Source organism: Calonectris borealis, chromosome 11, assembly GCF_964195595.1.
Source record: "Calonectris borealis chromosome 11, bCalBor7.hap1.2, whole genome shotgun sequence".
Classification (NCBI taxonomy): domain Eukaryota; kingdom Metazoa; phylum Chordata; class Aves; order Procellariiformes; family Procellariidae; genus Calonectris; species Calonectris borealis.
Genome location: NC_134322.1, coordinates 4178576 through 4192531, shown reverse-complemented (window position 1 = coordinate 4192531; position 13956 = coordinate 4178576). Strand labels below are relative to the sequence as shown.

At 36.1% G+C, this 13956-nt stretch overlaps 1 protein-coding gene across 3 annotated transcripts in view; it reads right to left on the bottom strand.

Moving 5' to 3' along the window:
• LINS1 (lines homolog 1) overlaps window positions 1-13956 on the bottom strand; it is a 64364-nt gene that overhangs the window by 41513 nt on the left and 8895 nt on the right. For 2 of the 3 annotated variants that reach the window (XM_075159825.1, XM_075159827.1), the window contains exons 8-10: window positions 11930-12110; window positions 10740-10923; window positions 3094-3152 (exon numbers count right to left, since the gene is read on the bottom strand). In XM_075159825.1, the coding sequence (XP_075015926.1) occupies window positions 3094-3152; window positions 10740-10923; window positions 11930-12110 (424 nt within the window). Of the gene's footprint in view, window positions 1-3093; window positions 3153-7828; window positions 10924-11929; window positions 12111-13956 lie in introns of those variants that run through there. The other variant, XM_075159826.1, reaches the window with a different exon arrangement.

Below are 13956 nucleotides of genomic sequence, written 5' to 3'. Positions count from 1 at the left end.
AGGGTTAAGGGCAGAGAAGAATAGAGCAGCATACAGGTACACAGTGGCCAGGATAAGCACATTATTAGAAATACAGCAGTGCCACAAAACATGCGAAGACAGCAGCGTAGTAAGGAACTAGACCTGAGGGTGCAGAGGCAAAGGTTGTTGGCTTCTCCACCTGCACAGTGGATGACTCAAGGTTTTAAATTAGCCCTTGGGAGGTAGGGAAAGGGACAGGGCTGGTACATTCGCGCTCTGGAAAACTGTCCTATTTGCAGCTTCCCGAAGTAGGGTCTTCAGCTATGATGCACACATAGTGGCTCAAGCTTGTACACTGACTTTAATGATCCCCATATACCACCCTGAACCAGCAATTAAACCAAGTCTGTTGTGCTCCACTGTTTTCAAGTCTTCTCCTGTTGGTTATCCCCTCCTTTGCAGTTTAACCTGCTCAGACATTCTCCACCCACAAAGACAACTAGAGGAGGAGCCGGAACATAACTGGTATTTCATTATTTCAGCCACTGTTTGGCGTCCTTTTCATGTCCTAACAAATGCAAGAGAGATCTTCAGCTACATGTGTACCAGCATAGCCTCTTCATCAACAGTGGCACCCCAGCTGAAGATTTGACCCAAGCTAGGAAGCTAGCTAAAAATAGGTATACATTACAAAAAGTAAGATGAAAAAATGAACAGGGTTCCCCCATTTGAATGTTATAGCATTATTATGAAAGAGCCCTTTCTGGCAGCTTGTTTAAATGTGTTATTTATAGCACTAGCTTCTTCAGTTCTTCAACAGGTAAGTCTTATAAAAAACTCTGTTAAACTGAATTTCTTACAGAACATTTTTTTCTTAGCATTTTACAGAAAATTAGAACTAGCTTTTCCAAGCAACTTAAATGCAAGGGTTTTTTTAATGCTATCACATTTACATCATTAGCTAACAATTTTCCTGTTAATAAATTTTCCTCCCTTCCAGTTCAGAAAGAAGTGCTCTTAAAAGCACTTAATAGAATAATGATACAAGAAGTAGAAAAGCAAAACTACTACTGTAACATGTACTACTTCTCTAAAATAAAAAGCAGTTCTCATAGGTTGGAATACTTAGTGGCAACATATAAAATCTCATTAACACCTATTCCACTCTTTATCCAAAGACTATTATAAGAGTTACTCTAATTTTCCCTTATAAAACAGACAATGTTAGAGACCAGCACATGCTAACGATTCAAACCATAATCTGATGGGGGGGGGAACCAAAACAGAAGAGAAAAAAAAGGAAAGAAAAAGAAATTCCTACCTTTATGATGTTGCAGTCAAAGAGAACATAAGCACATTAGCAGGGAAGAGGCATTAAGCTCACCACTTTGACAAAAGTAAACACGCCCTATCTACAGAACTCCTTCAAATTCTTCAGAGACCCACCCAGCAAAGCTGCACTTCAAGATTTCTGACTGAAGGCAATCCTGATGTCACATGTGTCTACTCGGTGAAACTCTGGAGTAGTAATGCCGAGTGCCTTCCCTTATGCTTGTTTCAACATAGTAGGTGAAGAAATGTTGGAAGTCACATGGTATTCTGTTGCACGATGAGAATTCATCTCAAATTATATTGCTCTATACATGCATGGGAGGATGCTGTGCCTGCTGATTGTGCAGAACAGTAAACCCCAAATGCATCACTTCACACTGACATTTTTAGATGCATTATTAGATGAAGTATGGGTTTTCAAATAAAGTTATAGAAAGGTTTCTTCTCCTATTGACCAGCCTCAGGAATACTTCCAGCCTCAATCAACTACATGTTTTACAGAAAGTGTTCCAGTTCCTCAGAAGATATAAAGTGGAATTTCTGAAATTCCTAAAGCAGAGGGAAACATACACTGAGTGTATGTTTGGTTAGAGATACCATACAAACATGTAAATTTTACTTAACCCTATGTGATTTTTTTTTTTTTTTTTAAAATTCCATGCCTAAGGAATAAGGTTGAAAGTCATTCCTCACCAGCTCTCCCCAGTTTCAAATAATAAGTAACAGCGTTCAGAAGTGCTGGCATTACTTAGCATTCTGGTGAGCAGGACACCTCAATGTTGTTGGAAGGGAAGAAGGAAACCTCACCGACAAGCCAGGAGCAGAGAACCTCTTATTAGCCCTTTCTTCCTGCTTGCAGTCAGCAAACAGCAACCATGCAATAGGAACAGACATGTCAAAGCTGGACCAAAGCTCCACCTCGCCCAGCATACTGCCTCTGAAGGAAGCTAATAGCGGATGGCTACGGAAGAGTACAAGAACTGAGTAATAGTAACTGATGATACCCCCAGCCTTCAGTAGTTTGGGGCTCATACACTTCCTAAACCACAGATGGTGTCTATGTAAATAACACTGGAGAGGTTTCCCCCCCGGCCTTGATTTCCACAACTCCCTTTTGAGCATATTGAAACTTTCATCATAATCCGTAAAACTGCAATAAAAGAAGATGTGACCAAGGCAATATTTGGATCCTGTTCATTTATTTCCCTCCAGAGAAAAGTTTGGGTTTGTTCATATAGCCTTTTTTTTTCCCTTTCTTTTTGAGGTATTATATTTTGCAGCTATTGCAAGTCTTCAGTCCTTCCATAAAACTATGAGCGGTATTCAATAAACTGATGCACCAGAGAAATATTAAACATGAAGGATTATTTCAGAAAGGTAGTATTATGGCTTTGCTCTTACTTTAAATTATCTCCATACTTTCCCACATCTGAACCACTAGTATGAACAAAGCAGAACATTTAGGAACACTTTGCCAATTAGGAAAGCCTAGAGCAAGCTGATTCATATATCACTTGGTTAATACTGTGCCAGTAATGTAATAGGTAATTGGCAGAAACACCTCTTATGCCTCAATCCACAATTTCTTCACTGCTACACTAAATTGCAAAAAACACTTTTGTTTGACTGGAGCAAATGTGGGGCTGCTACAAATAACAAAATGGGAAAAAATGTTTTTACATACTTTTTGAGAAGCATTTGCTAGGTAGCACTCACCACCTATGTAGGACTCTATTACAAGATTAAAGATATTGCAATAACAAGCTAACCATACTCTCTTGATCAAAGCTGCCCACTGACCTTTCAATTATTGCTGCACTTTCGTAGTACTTATCCTTCAGGTATCTTAACTTTGAATGCTGCAAAAAAGAAAACCAAACAAAAAAACCACCTTAGTCTGTACGTCTCACTGAGAGAAAAAAAAAACACAAAAACCAAAAAACTAAGTGTTACTACTCCTTACTTGCAGCATAATACCTACTCAATCATACAACAATTAAATATAACTAGATAATGGAGGCATGTATTTGACCCAAATAATTATTTCACATATCACTGGAAATTATGTATGTTTTCTGTGAAAAAAATATTAGAACAAACCACAAAAAATTCACAAAATTCAATTATTTCCACTTTCCAGCCAGTTAAATACATATATTAAATTACACTGAATCCATACATTGGATGTGAGCTTTCACCTGAGCTTCTAAGCAGTTACATAAGAAAGATTATAGTATTAGTTAACTTTCTCAGTAGAGAAAACATCTTGGCAAATCTTTGAGACTGTATTAAATCTTAAACTTCTAGAATCAGAGCTAGTGTGTATGATGGCACCTGCAGGGGAAGAAGGGGAAAAAAAAAAAACCACAAACAACCCCAAAACCTAAGGGTTTCTTTTGTTTTCCTTTATATAAAAAAAAAATTCATCTGGGGAACCCACAGACAAACTAATTAATAATGTTATATGCCATAATTGAAGACTAGATACCTGATTTTGAACAGAACAAGCATTAAGATAATAAATACTTATTGTCCACGAATGGCATTGCAGGACTAAGTCAGGAATACACACAATTTGAACACATAAGCTGAAGTCTTCAAAACACACAAATCTTTCTAAATTATTGTTTCAGAACTTGGTTCCTGTGAATTTTAATAAGAATTAGAAAACTCAATACTTTGAGAATCTGGGCCTTAAATAACAAGGAGGAAGATGACAATTGGATAGAAAGGGGATGTCAGTAGTAATACTGGAAGGATAAAGACAGTGGAGAGAAGTGAAAGAACACAAAACCACACCACTGCTGACCCAAGCCACCATCACTTCACTCAAATGCAGAGAACAGGATTATTAATAGACTTCAAATATGCCTTAGGAAAAAGGCTCCAGGAAGAGACATTGACATTACCTGGCGAGTGCTTTCTAACCAATTTCTCTCGCACACTTAACAATTGAGGGATATAAATACCACAATTATCCTATCTCTTTCAAGTTGTTACAAACTCTTGGCTGTATTTTATTTAAATACTGAACATACAGTGTATCAATAAGCCTCCAGGACAGCAATTAAGAATGCTCTCATACCCAGAAGCACAGAGATGTATGTCTGTTTTAGTGAAGAATTAATTTGGTTACAGTTTGGTCAGCATTCTTTATGCAAAAGCCTAGTTTGTTTTGTCTTTAAATTACCCTTGGTGAGATTTTTTTCTTTCCCCTTGATTTAGCATCACCTTGTCCATACTTGTCAAATTCACCTTTCTAATAGCCAGAAACACTAGAGCAATTCAAATATAACTGCATATCTATACGAGGTACTTTCACTAAGTACATTCTAATACGTTTGGAAAGGTAAATTTGGCAAGAAGAGTTACTTCGGTTGCTCATATTTATAGTAAGCAGTGTGTTAAAACTTGCGTGCTACTCACAAAATCTTAGCAAGAACAACTGTATCTAAGGACTGACTTCTATAGTTCACCCTTTCCACTCCAAATACAGCACTGCTAATTCACTCAAATAATACTCTCGTGTGCTATTACTATCTTAAGATGCAGGAGACTAGTACACAAAATCTTCTGGCTGCAACACTAGAGATATAACAATTAGTCCAACCAATTAATTCAGAGGGTTTTTAAATTCATTTCCAACAGTCCAAATAATACAGGATTAAAAAAAAGATGGCTTGTTAAACCAGTGCTTCCAGCTCCAAGGATCAACAGCCATATGAAAATAAACCTCAACAATTTGTAACACTTGCACATAAGACAACACTGCAAATGTTGTTTGATTACATTACTAGAAGACTCTTACAGCGTCAATCTTTATCCATCCACAGAGAACACAAGTGCAAGATACAAGCATTTGCTTGGTGAAACTGAAAGGCAATCCCTTTGATGCTTCACAGCCAGCAATTCCCCCCTCTGCATCAGGTCATAATTGAGAATTACAGAAAACACTGCCATCATACTGGTCAGTATTTTTAGCCTAGGTGAAGAAAAACTCCTTTAGAGGGACCAATATTCTGTTGAAGATGGCCAAGTACTAGATTATCCCTTGAGGAGATAAATAATTTTAAAAAAAGGAAAAAAATTGGTTGAGTTTTACATTTGCTGCATAATGGATCTTTGCCTAATTCTCACAGCAGCTGTAGTGGTGTCAGCAGAAAGAGAACACCATTTCATACATGATTTTCTTCACGAATATAAATACTGTCAAGAAAGCCAAGTACTGGAGGTAAGTTTCCAGAAAGCATTAATTTCTGCTTTAGTTAAACCCCTACATGAAATAGGTATAAAAGGTCCGTAGTTACAAAGTTACTCTAAGAGCTGACAAACTCAGAAAGATTACATTTGAAGATAAAGCTAGCAAGCAAAGAATGAACATTGTGAATGGAGAAACAAGCATACAGGATTTTGTCATTTGACAACAAATCTTTTTTACTTAACCAGTACCTGGTGTTTTGCAAGACAGGCTTCAAAATCTTATCTTTGTTTTCTATGTAGCTATTACTTCCTTCAAAGTAGCTATGGACATTTGGAAGCTCTTTGAAGCTCCACAGAAAATCTTTCAGGTTTCAACTCTAGCACCAGGATGAGATGGGGCAGATCCTTGGACAACTACGATTAGCAGCTAGAACTCCTGACATAGTTTCAGGATATCAACTTACAAACCTTCCCTACAACCTTTTAAGGAAGCCAACATTCAGCAGTACAATTACTTTTGAGGTTGTGTGTGCTACTTTTCCCAACATTTCACAATTTTTTTCAAATCTTCCCCCTGAAAGGACACCGCTGACTGACAAAACTTACGTTTTGCAGCACAGGTAAATAGGAACCAGAAATAACTAAGGACGTTGTAATTCTCCATGCAAGCTTTTTACCACAAAATATATTGTTGTATTCCTCCCTTCCTTGCTATGTGTAAACCAGCAGCAAGCCAGCTTATCTATTAAAGGGTGTCTCTGACAGTTATCAGCAATAAACTCATTTACACAACATTTAAAAAGACAATGACTTGGAAAAGCTTAAATCCCTGAGATGTTACTCAACCAAGTCCAGGTCCATGCCTGCTGTTGAGCTAGTGATAGTAAAAGACATCAGTATCATCCATTCTGACACAAAAAATTGGCTTCTAACAAAACTTCAGAGTGAACCAGGTAGCCTGAAAGGGTTGTACAAAGTATAACAAGAATTTACAAATCCATTTTGATAATTCTTTAAGGGAAAATACACAGAAGTAAAATTGTAATGACCACAGTATTTTCACTCCTACTGACACTAAAAGGCTGTGATAAATACTTGATACTACTTCAGACACCATCGCAGATTGACTTTGGAGGAAGTACAAACAATGCTTGTTTTGCAGTGGTAAACAGGGACACAACCAAGGCTCCTTATTCCCAGCTTTACAAGAGTATCGTAAGTATAGAAATTCTCAAGGTTGGTTTTTATTCTTGTATTACAGGATTAAAACTTGTATTACAAGTCTTAAAACTAGAATGGAAAGCAGTCATAAAAATATTGGAGGAAATCCAGTTTGAAGAATCACAAGCATGGAACCACCTGGATTCAGCTGTAATTGCAATCAAGCTCTACAAATATTCAAGTTCAAAAATATTCCTTTTAAAAAGCACATCCTGCAAGCAACTTCTAGTGCTAACTGCTTATCTCATTAAAGCATAATTTATTCTATTGATGTTGAAGGTAAACTCCTCAAAACAACTGCATAGACATAAATGGAGACTGTGAACATTTCAGGGTAAGTCCTCAGATAGAAAACTGTCTCCAGACAGGTCACCTGATTTGTTCTATGTCTTGCTTTGACATAATACAAGAAAAGTTGTTAGATATCAATATCCAAAGGTAAGGCACATCAACCTCCTGGTAATAACTGACCTACTTCCTAAGTTCTAATTTAACATTGGTAATAGGTTCTGCAGCTGAGTTAATTTGCTCTAACAAATGAAATAACAGGTCTGCCTAAAAATGTTAGATAGTAAAAACTCAAGAAAAAAAAACAAAAAACAAAACCAAAACCCAACCACCCCACCTTATATACTCACCAATGGATTAAAATACAAATTCTTTTGCAAGGTGTTTTCTTTGTGCTAGACTTTTTGAATATAGCCATAGAACTACTAGCTACCTTCACTGCTCAACATTCATTTTGTGTGCAATACAAAAAAAGTTGACTCACATCAGTTTTACTCCATCTTAGGTCCTACAGTTCATAAATGGTAAAATATCAACACATTAAGGTATCTAGTTGCCAGATACAAACCACATTTACCCATTTTTACCACTAAAACATTCTGAGAATTAAAACAATGGCTTTCTGAGAAGAGAAACATGTGGGAATGATCACTACTAACAACCAACTGGGCACACAATCAACTTCATGCCTGTAAGAATTAAATACAGTTGGATTGCAATTGGATTTGCTGTATTCAAAAATCAAAAGTTATGGCTCCTACACTTCTTGCTAAATTCTACACACTGTTCTGAGATATAAAAACTTTTTTGAAGTAAAAGTTTAGACAGTTGTAATAATCACTAACAAAAAAGACTAGCACTTAACAAAACCGAAATTATCTCTCCATTCTGCCTTTCCCACTCTGCTTATCTTACCAGTGTCTGAGAAATGTTGTTTTAATTTAGATACTTCCAACTGGCAAAGTATAGACCAAGAAATGCTGACCAATACTATGTTCAGTGAAAACAATGAAGTTACTCAGTTAAAATAAACTAGTCAACAAAGGCTAGATTAGAAAAGAAGTGAGGAGAGTGGAAAGGATTTCACTGAAATGTAAGTACCTACCTACCTAAAATTGTGATCTTGAGAAACTCTTGCTCAACTACCTTGCCAAAGGCACTTCCCTTGTTTGAACTGAAAAGTTCCCAAGTTGTCTCGAGTTGCATCTTTGAACACGCCCAGAGGCATTTTAGTCCTGACAGAAATGAGCAACTCAGCATCTACAGCATAACCAAGTTCAAACAGTAAAGAGAAACGAGGCATTCTTCTGCCCTGGACAACAAGAGGTTAGTTTTTAATTAACGTAACTATAAACATGAATGGAAAAGTTTCCATTCATTGACATTCTCACCCACTCCTATACACAAAAGTTATCTCAGGAAGAAACCAAAGCACAACGAATGCACAGAATATTCAAATCTCCTACATGCCAGTGAAGGGGATCACTCTTTCCTATATAACTGCCAAGTCATTACAGCTCTCATCCTGAAAGAATAAGACTGAGGTTCAAACCTTCCTGTCTGAGAATCCATACCATTCAAGGGTCCCTGGAGAGCACTGTAATTTTCAGCTAAATTATCCCATAAGCTTCACCTAGTTTTCTTCCTCTCCCAATAGTGTTGATTCACCAGTTCAGAGCTCAAGACTAATCTAGAAGATGGCCACAGAGATTTGGGGGTCAGAGTCACCTGCTCCAGAGACTGTTCGTCTTAACTCATTATCTATTTTAATTTAACACTAAACAGCTATTTAAAAGGAAGCTAGAACTTACTTGGTTCTCAATCAGAATAGAGCACGTACCTTCAAGAGACGATCCTAAAAGGAAAACTGCTTCTTACAGTTCTGATGAGATTTTTACAGTAGTCCCTGTCGTCAGTACTTTCCCATTGCCTAACCCCTGTAAGATCATTACAGGCTGCACGTTAAGTGTGACAACATTAGGTGGCTTCCTGCTAAGTGCACACACTGGTTTGGATCCTGTTCTGAACTAACTCTCCCCAGGCAAAGTCTTAGACACTTACTTTTCAGGTTATTCAAATTAGATCTAATAAAAGATGTAAGTGTAAGAATTTAAATTCAATATCCATCTCACTGCACTGCAGACACTTAATTTCTAGTTAAGTTTCTGATTTAACAAATTTATTAAGTATACATTCTATACAAAATATGTAATTGATGTTGATGCGAGGAATTCTGTTGGCATTACCTAAACTTGATTTTAGATATAATGCTCCACTCACTAAAAAAGTGTGCCACTACATAGGCAATATATGCATTAGTCCCACATCTACCTTTCCTTTTAATTAAAGGAATATACCACAAAATATTAAGAAAAACTAAATTCAACTTTCAGTGAAGCGGTAACGCTGCTGATTAAATCAGGCAAACAGTAAAAGCTAAAAAAAGTACATCCTAGACATCAGTTAAGCACGTCAGCCAAGAGAAGTGTGGCATGAATTATTGTGATTGCAGTAGCACATCTGAATGTCCATTTAGAGCAAAGCACCGATGCAGAACATACAGTATAAACACCAAAACTGTCCCCAACTAAAATATTTTATTCAGCTCAACCTCTAAGCAGTCAAGTGTTGCATTAACACTGCACTGTAGTCCATAAATCACTATCAATCTGGCAATGACTTCATATATAGAATGACATTAAGTATAATTGACAATACTTTAAGTATCATATATTGTTGATATGCTTTCACATTAGTCATTTATTATCAAATTTTGAATACCTAACAATTAATCCTTATACACCATACACTGACATACATACCATGAATAAGCCTAGGACCCTAAGGTAATGGATCATATCACTGAATGCAATTGCAATTTTTTAAGGTGTCAACCTGTTTATCCTGTTTCAGGTTAAATACACTGACAGGTGCAAGAGGCATGAGCTTTAGAAGTCATTAATCTCATGGAAATGTTCCCTAACATACTATTTAAAAAATCACTAGAACACTTCTTTGGATTAGTGTGGATTCACATTCTTACTGATCTTCTCAATGTGGCTCAGTAGTTTCAACAACGCAGATGGATTATATGGGAAAAGATTTCTTCTCTGCAACCTAGAAATAGCTTTTTGCAGTTCTTCCAGACATTTGGTGCATTTGTAAAGCATTATTCTTAGGGGAATGATGTTATCCGAAGACACCATACAAGTCAAACAGGATGAGGTATCAGATCCCTTTTGTTTCAGAGACAACACTTCAGACTTGAGTGTATTCTGTTTATCACCTGTGTAGCTGCAACCAGTTTCCCGTATCCTTTTCTCAACCTCTTTATTTAAAGGCACCTGCTTTGTGTTTACCAAGCACTCTTTTCCATCTGATTCTAATTCAGAGTCTTCTGAGCTGTCATAATTAACAAGGCTTTGAAGAGAACCCAGCAGAGATGTACTATCAGTGCATACCAATGAGTTAGACTGGTTAGACTCTGCAACTTCATTATCACCTTGCTCTGTTGTAAACACTAAGTAATTGTGAGAATCCGCCAAAGATATCAGAGTCTGTGGTTCTGGTTCACAACAAGCAATTTGCAAACTCTCATCAGTCATACAGCTTTGTTTTTCTTGATGGGGTGGCTTGACAGAAGAAATTGATTGAAAAGTGCCATGTTTGGTATCAAAATGGTTACAGACATCTACAAACTGATGCCAGTCTTTTCTAAGAAGCTTTAAGTACCTTACCAAGTACTCCAGAAAGCAAGTTTCTGATGAAATCAAAAAATCTAGAAGTACTGTGGAATCAAATGCGATTTTTTCTAGAAAAAATAAAAAGATACAGTGAGGATTATATCCACTTGCATGCGTAAGGAAGTTCCAGGTTTCCTCCTCTTTTTGGCTTAAGTTATTAGCAGCATCATGCCGTAACCTGAAAAATAAATCATGAAATGGATTAAATTCAATGGAAGTTTACAGTTTTTTTTTTAAAAAACAGGTATGTCCAGAAAATGGTATTCTTCCTCTTTTTTGATTTTGTCAAAAATTAAAAACCAAAAAAGAAGTTTTTATATTAGAATGAGAAAGAATGAAGGCAGGTGGGGCTAGGAGATCGGACAGTTTAGGAAGCCAAAGCACTTAAAGCAGGCCTTCTTAAACAGCACTCCTCCTTAGGAAACATTCTGGAATAAACAAAGTTACTTACAATACATGAATTGTTATTTTAATACTTTGTAAGACTGAACAAAGATTAACTTGCAGGATGCTAAGCACATCGGAAAAGAGTGACCTACTTTTATTTAGGTGTCTAAGAAGAATTGTGTTTATCTAAGATACTACTTCCAATATCTCCACATTTGAAGCTTGAGGGACCTTTTATAAATTAGGATAATATCTTGTACGGTAATTTAAACAACAATGAAGCAGTGAACGTTCAGGACAAATTCATGAAGAATACATTTCAGTTGTTAGCAATAACAGTGTTTATGAACTAGCTAGAATTAACATGGGTCCAATCCTTAGAGGGCTATTTTGCCAGAAGTCCCTGAATTCTTGAAGTTTAATTATAATATCCCATTCTTGTCAAACTCTCAGTGTTGAAAGAAAACAGCCTTGCCCTTTTATCTGAAGTGCCCTTCACCACTATTTTAGATTGTGAAGTCAATTATTCTGAATTACAGGATATGATAAAGTATTTAATAGGAAACTGTTGCACAACTCCCTCATTTCAGTCCAAAAAACACTTAATCAAAATATCAGCAAAGTTAACTGCTCTTACACCACACATTATTACCCTGTCCCGAGGTTTGTTTTTTTTTTAATTATTAAAAATATTTTTTTCTTTATACAAAAGCAATCAATGGAAATGCTATGTATATCACAATAACCTCACTAAATTACAATTCTTCATTGTTCTGTCAAATAGAATGTACACTAACCTATCAAATTTTAAATAAATGAGTAATAAAGCTTTAGCAGCTTCCCACATATCATCATCTTGCTCTATGAAAATCAAGGACAGCCATTCACAGTGATGTACAACTGGGTGAGACTGTGGGGAAGACTTCAGATGACTCCTCCAGAATATCAACAGCTCGGACATGAAACTCTGAAAGTCTCCTGAAAAAAAGCAGTAACCGTGAGTTTTGCTATACATTTTTTCTTACTAAACAACATACTCTTTTTATTTTTTAAATTAACAGTGCATAACAGTTCATGAATGCATTTATCATTCCTTAGCTCAACTGATTTAACACAGCATCAAATTTTATAGATTCGTTCTTTCTTCTTGGTACCAAAGAAATCAAGAAATATTTGCAGAAAACCATAGGCGGTTATGTAACCTTAAATTCAATGTGAATGGCTACTCTGTTAAACTCTAAACATACCAAAGTTTAGATGCCAATGTTAGAAACTATAAGTAACCTGCAGAAAATTAATTTACTCATTAGGTACAGGACTCCTGCCCCCCCTGGCCCCAGACAGATAAGGACACAATTTGTTCATCTAACATTCTTCATTTCTTTGGATTTCAAGGAAGAATAATCAGAGGTGACCTAGAAAGTTTTGGGCACAACAGGGTGAATCCTCTCACACCTAAGCTTGCAGATTAATGAACAAGATTACACCTCCAAAAATTTGCATATATCAGGAAACCTTCAAAAATGTGACTATACTACACAGCTGGGATTTATACTTTCCTTTAGCTCCCCAATTAGGTAGCTTCATTGGTACATTACTAACTAAAGAAAGGTGAATTGTAATCAAGTCAATGCCACAGATGTAATGATCCAATAAAAGTACTTTGCTGAGATTTCATCTCAGGTAGTTCTTCCCATATGAAATAATAAAACAATTGTAATGTTTTTACAGGATTGAAGCAAAACCCCCCAGTGTGATTCACTGTAGAAATTAACTGCAATGATCTACAGTTGATGGGAATAAATTGTCATTTCTACAATAAAACAAAATATGGAGTAGCCATATTCTTTATAAAATAAATTCTTCACGGATGATGTACTTTTTCAAGTACATATGGGTTTGGGATAAAGGTACCTTCATGAGATGGTCTAAAATCCTTGCTGAAAGGATTAACGTAAGCAGCGTTTTTCCTGCAAATCCTCATTTTTCCCCTCCCTCTAAACACTGCATTCCTGGATGGGAAAAGCACCTCAAAATTTATGCCATTTTAGTGCAGTAGCTTACTCATAAAAATAACTTCGTATTCATATGACAGACAGACTCTTTCCCTTAAGTCAAGAAACTTACCTCTTCAATACTAATGACATACTATAAAAAGATTCTTTACGTCTGAACGTACGTACCAGTTTTTCATGTAACACAGCATACATTCAACGTTTAGAAAACAAAAAAAATATAGTGACGTATATCTTTACCCCAAAAGTACTCCTTAATTAAGAACTCTAATGCTGTGGAAGTACACTATGGCTCGAAGAGCACAGTTGCATCATTTATATAAACAGTGATTATCACTTTTGAAAAATTTCCTGCAACATGGGAATCAATTCTTCTTACAAAACCATCATTATGTGGTTTTCCTTAATATTTGACTTTAAGATTTGTTTTTCCTCTTAGCAAATAATAGGAACAGCAAATTACCTCTGTTATTAATAGTTACTATTCGGACTGAAATTCTTCTCTATAAATCAAAGCTATCTGGAAATTACTCTCAAAATTGAAATGAATTAAAGTTAAGCCACTGTAATTCATGTTAATAAAAAAAGATAAGATCAACCAGCTTCCCGGAAGGGAATTTAGCATATTAAAGCATTTTGGTGCTTGTTTTAACCACTTAATTTAATGTCACTAAAATAGAAGCACCATTCCTTTCAACTTGAAATTCCTCTTGACAGTTGGAGTATTTGAATCTAATTAAAGAACTCATTTTTGTGTCATGAATCTGGAAAAGAAAGGAGAATTTTTTTCTTTAAGAAAGAATTTTCAT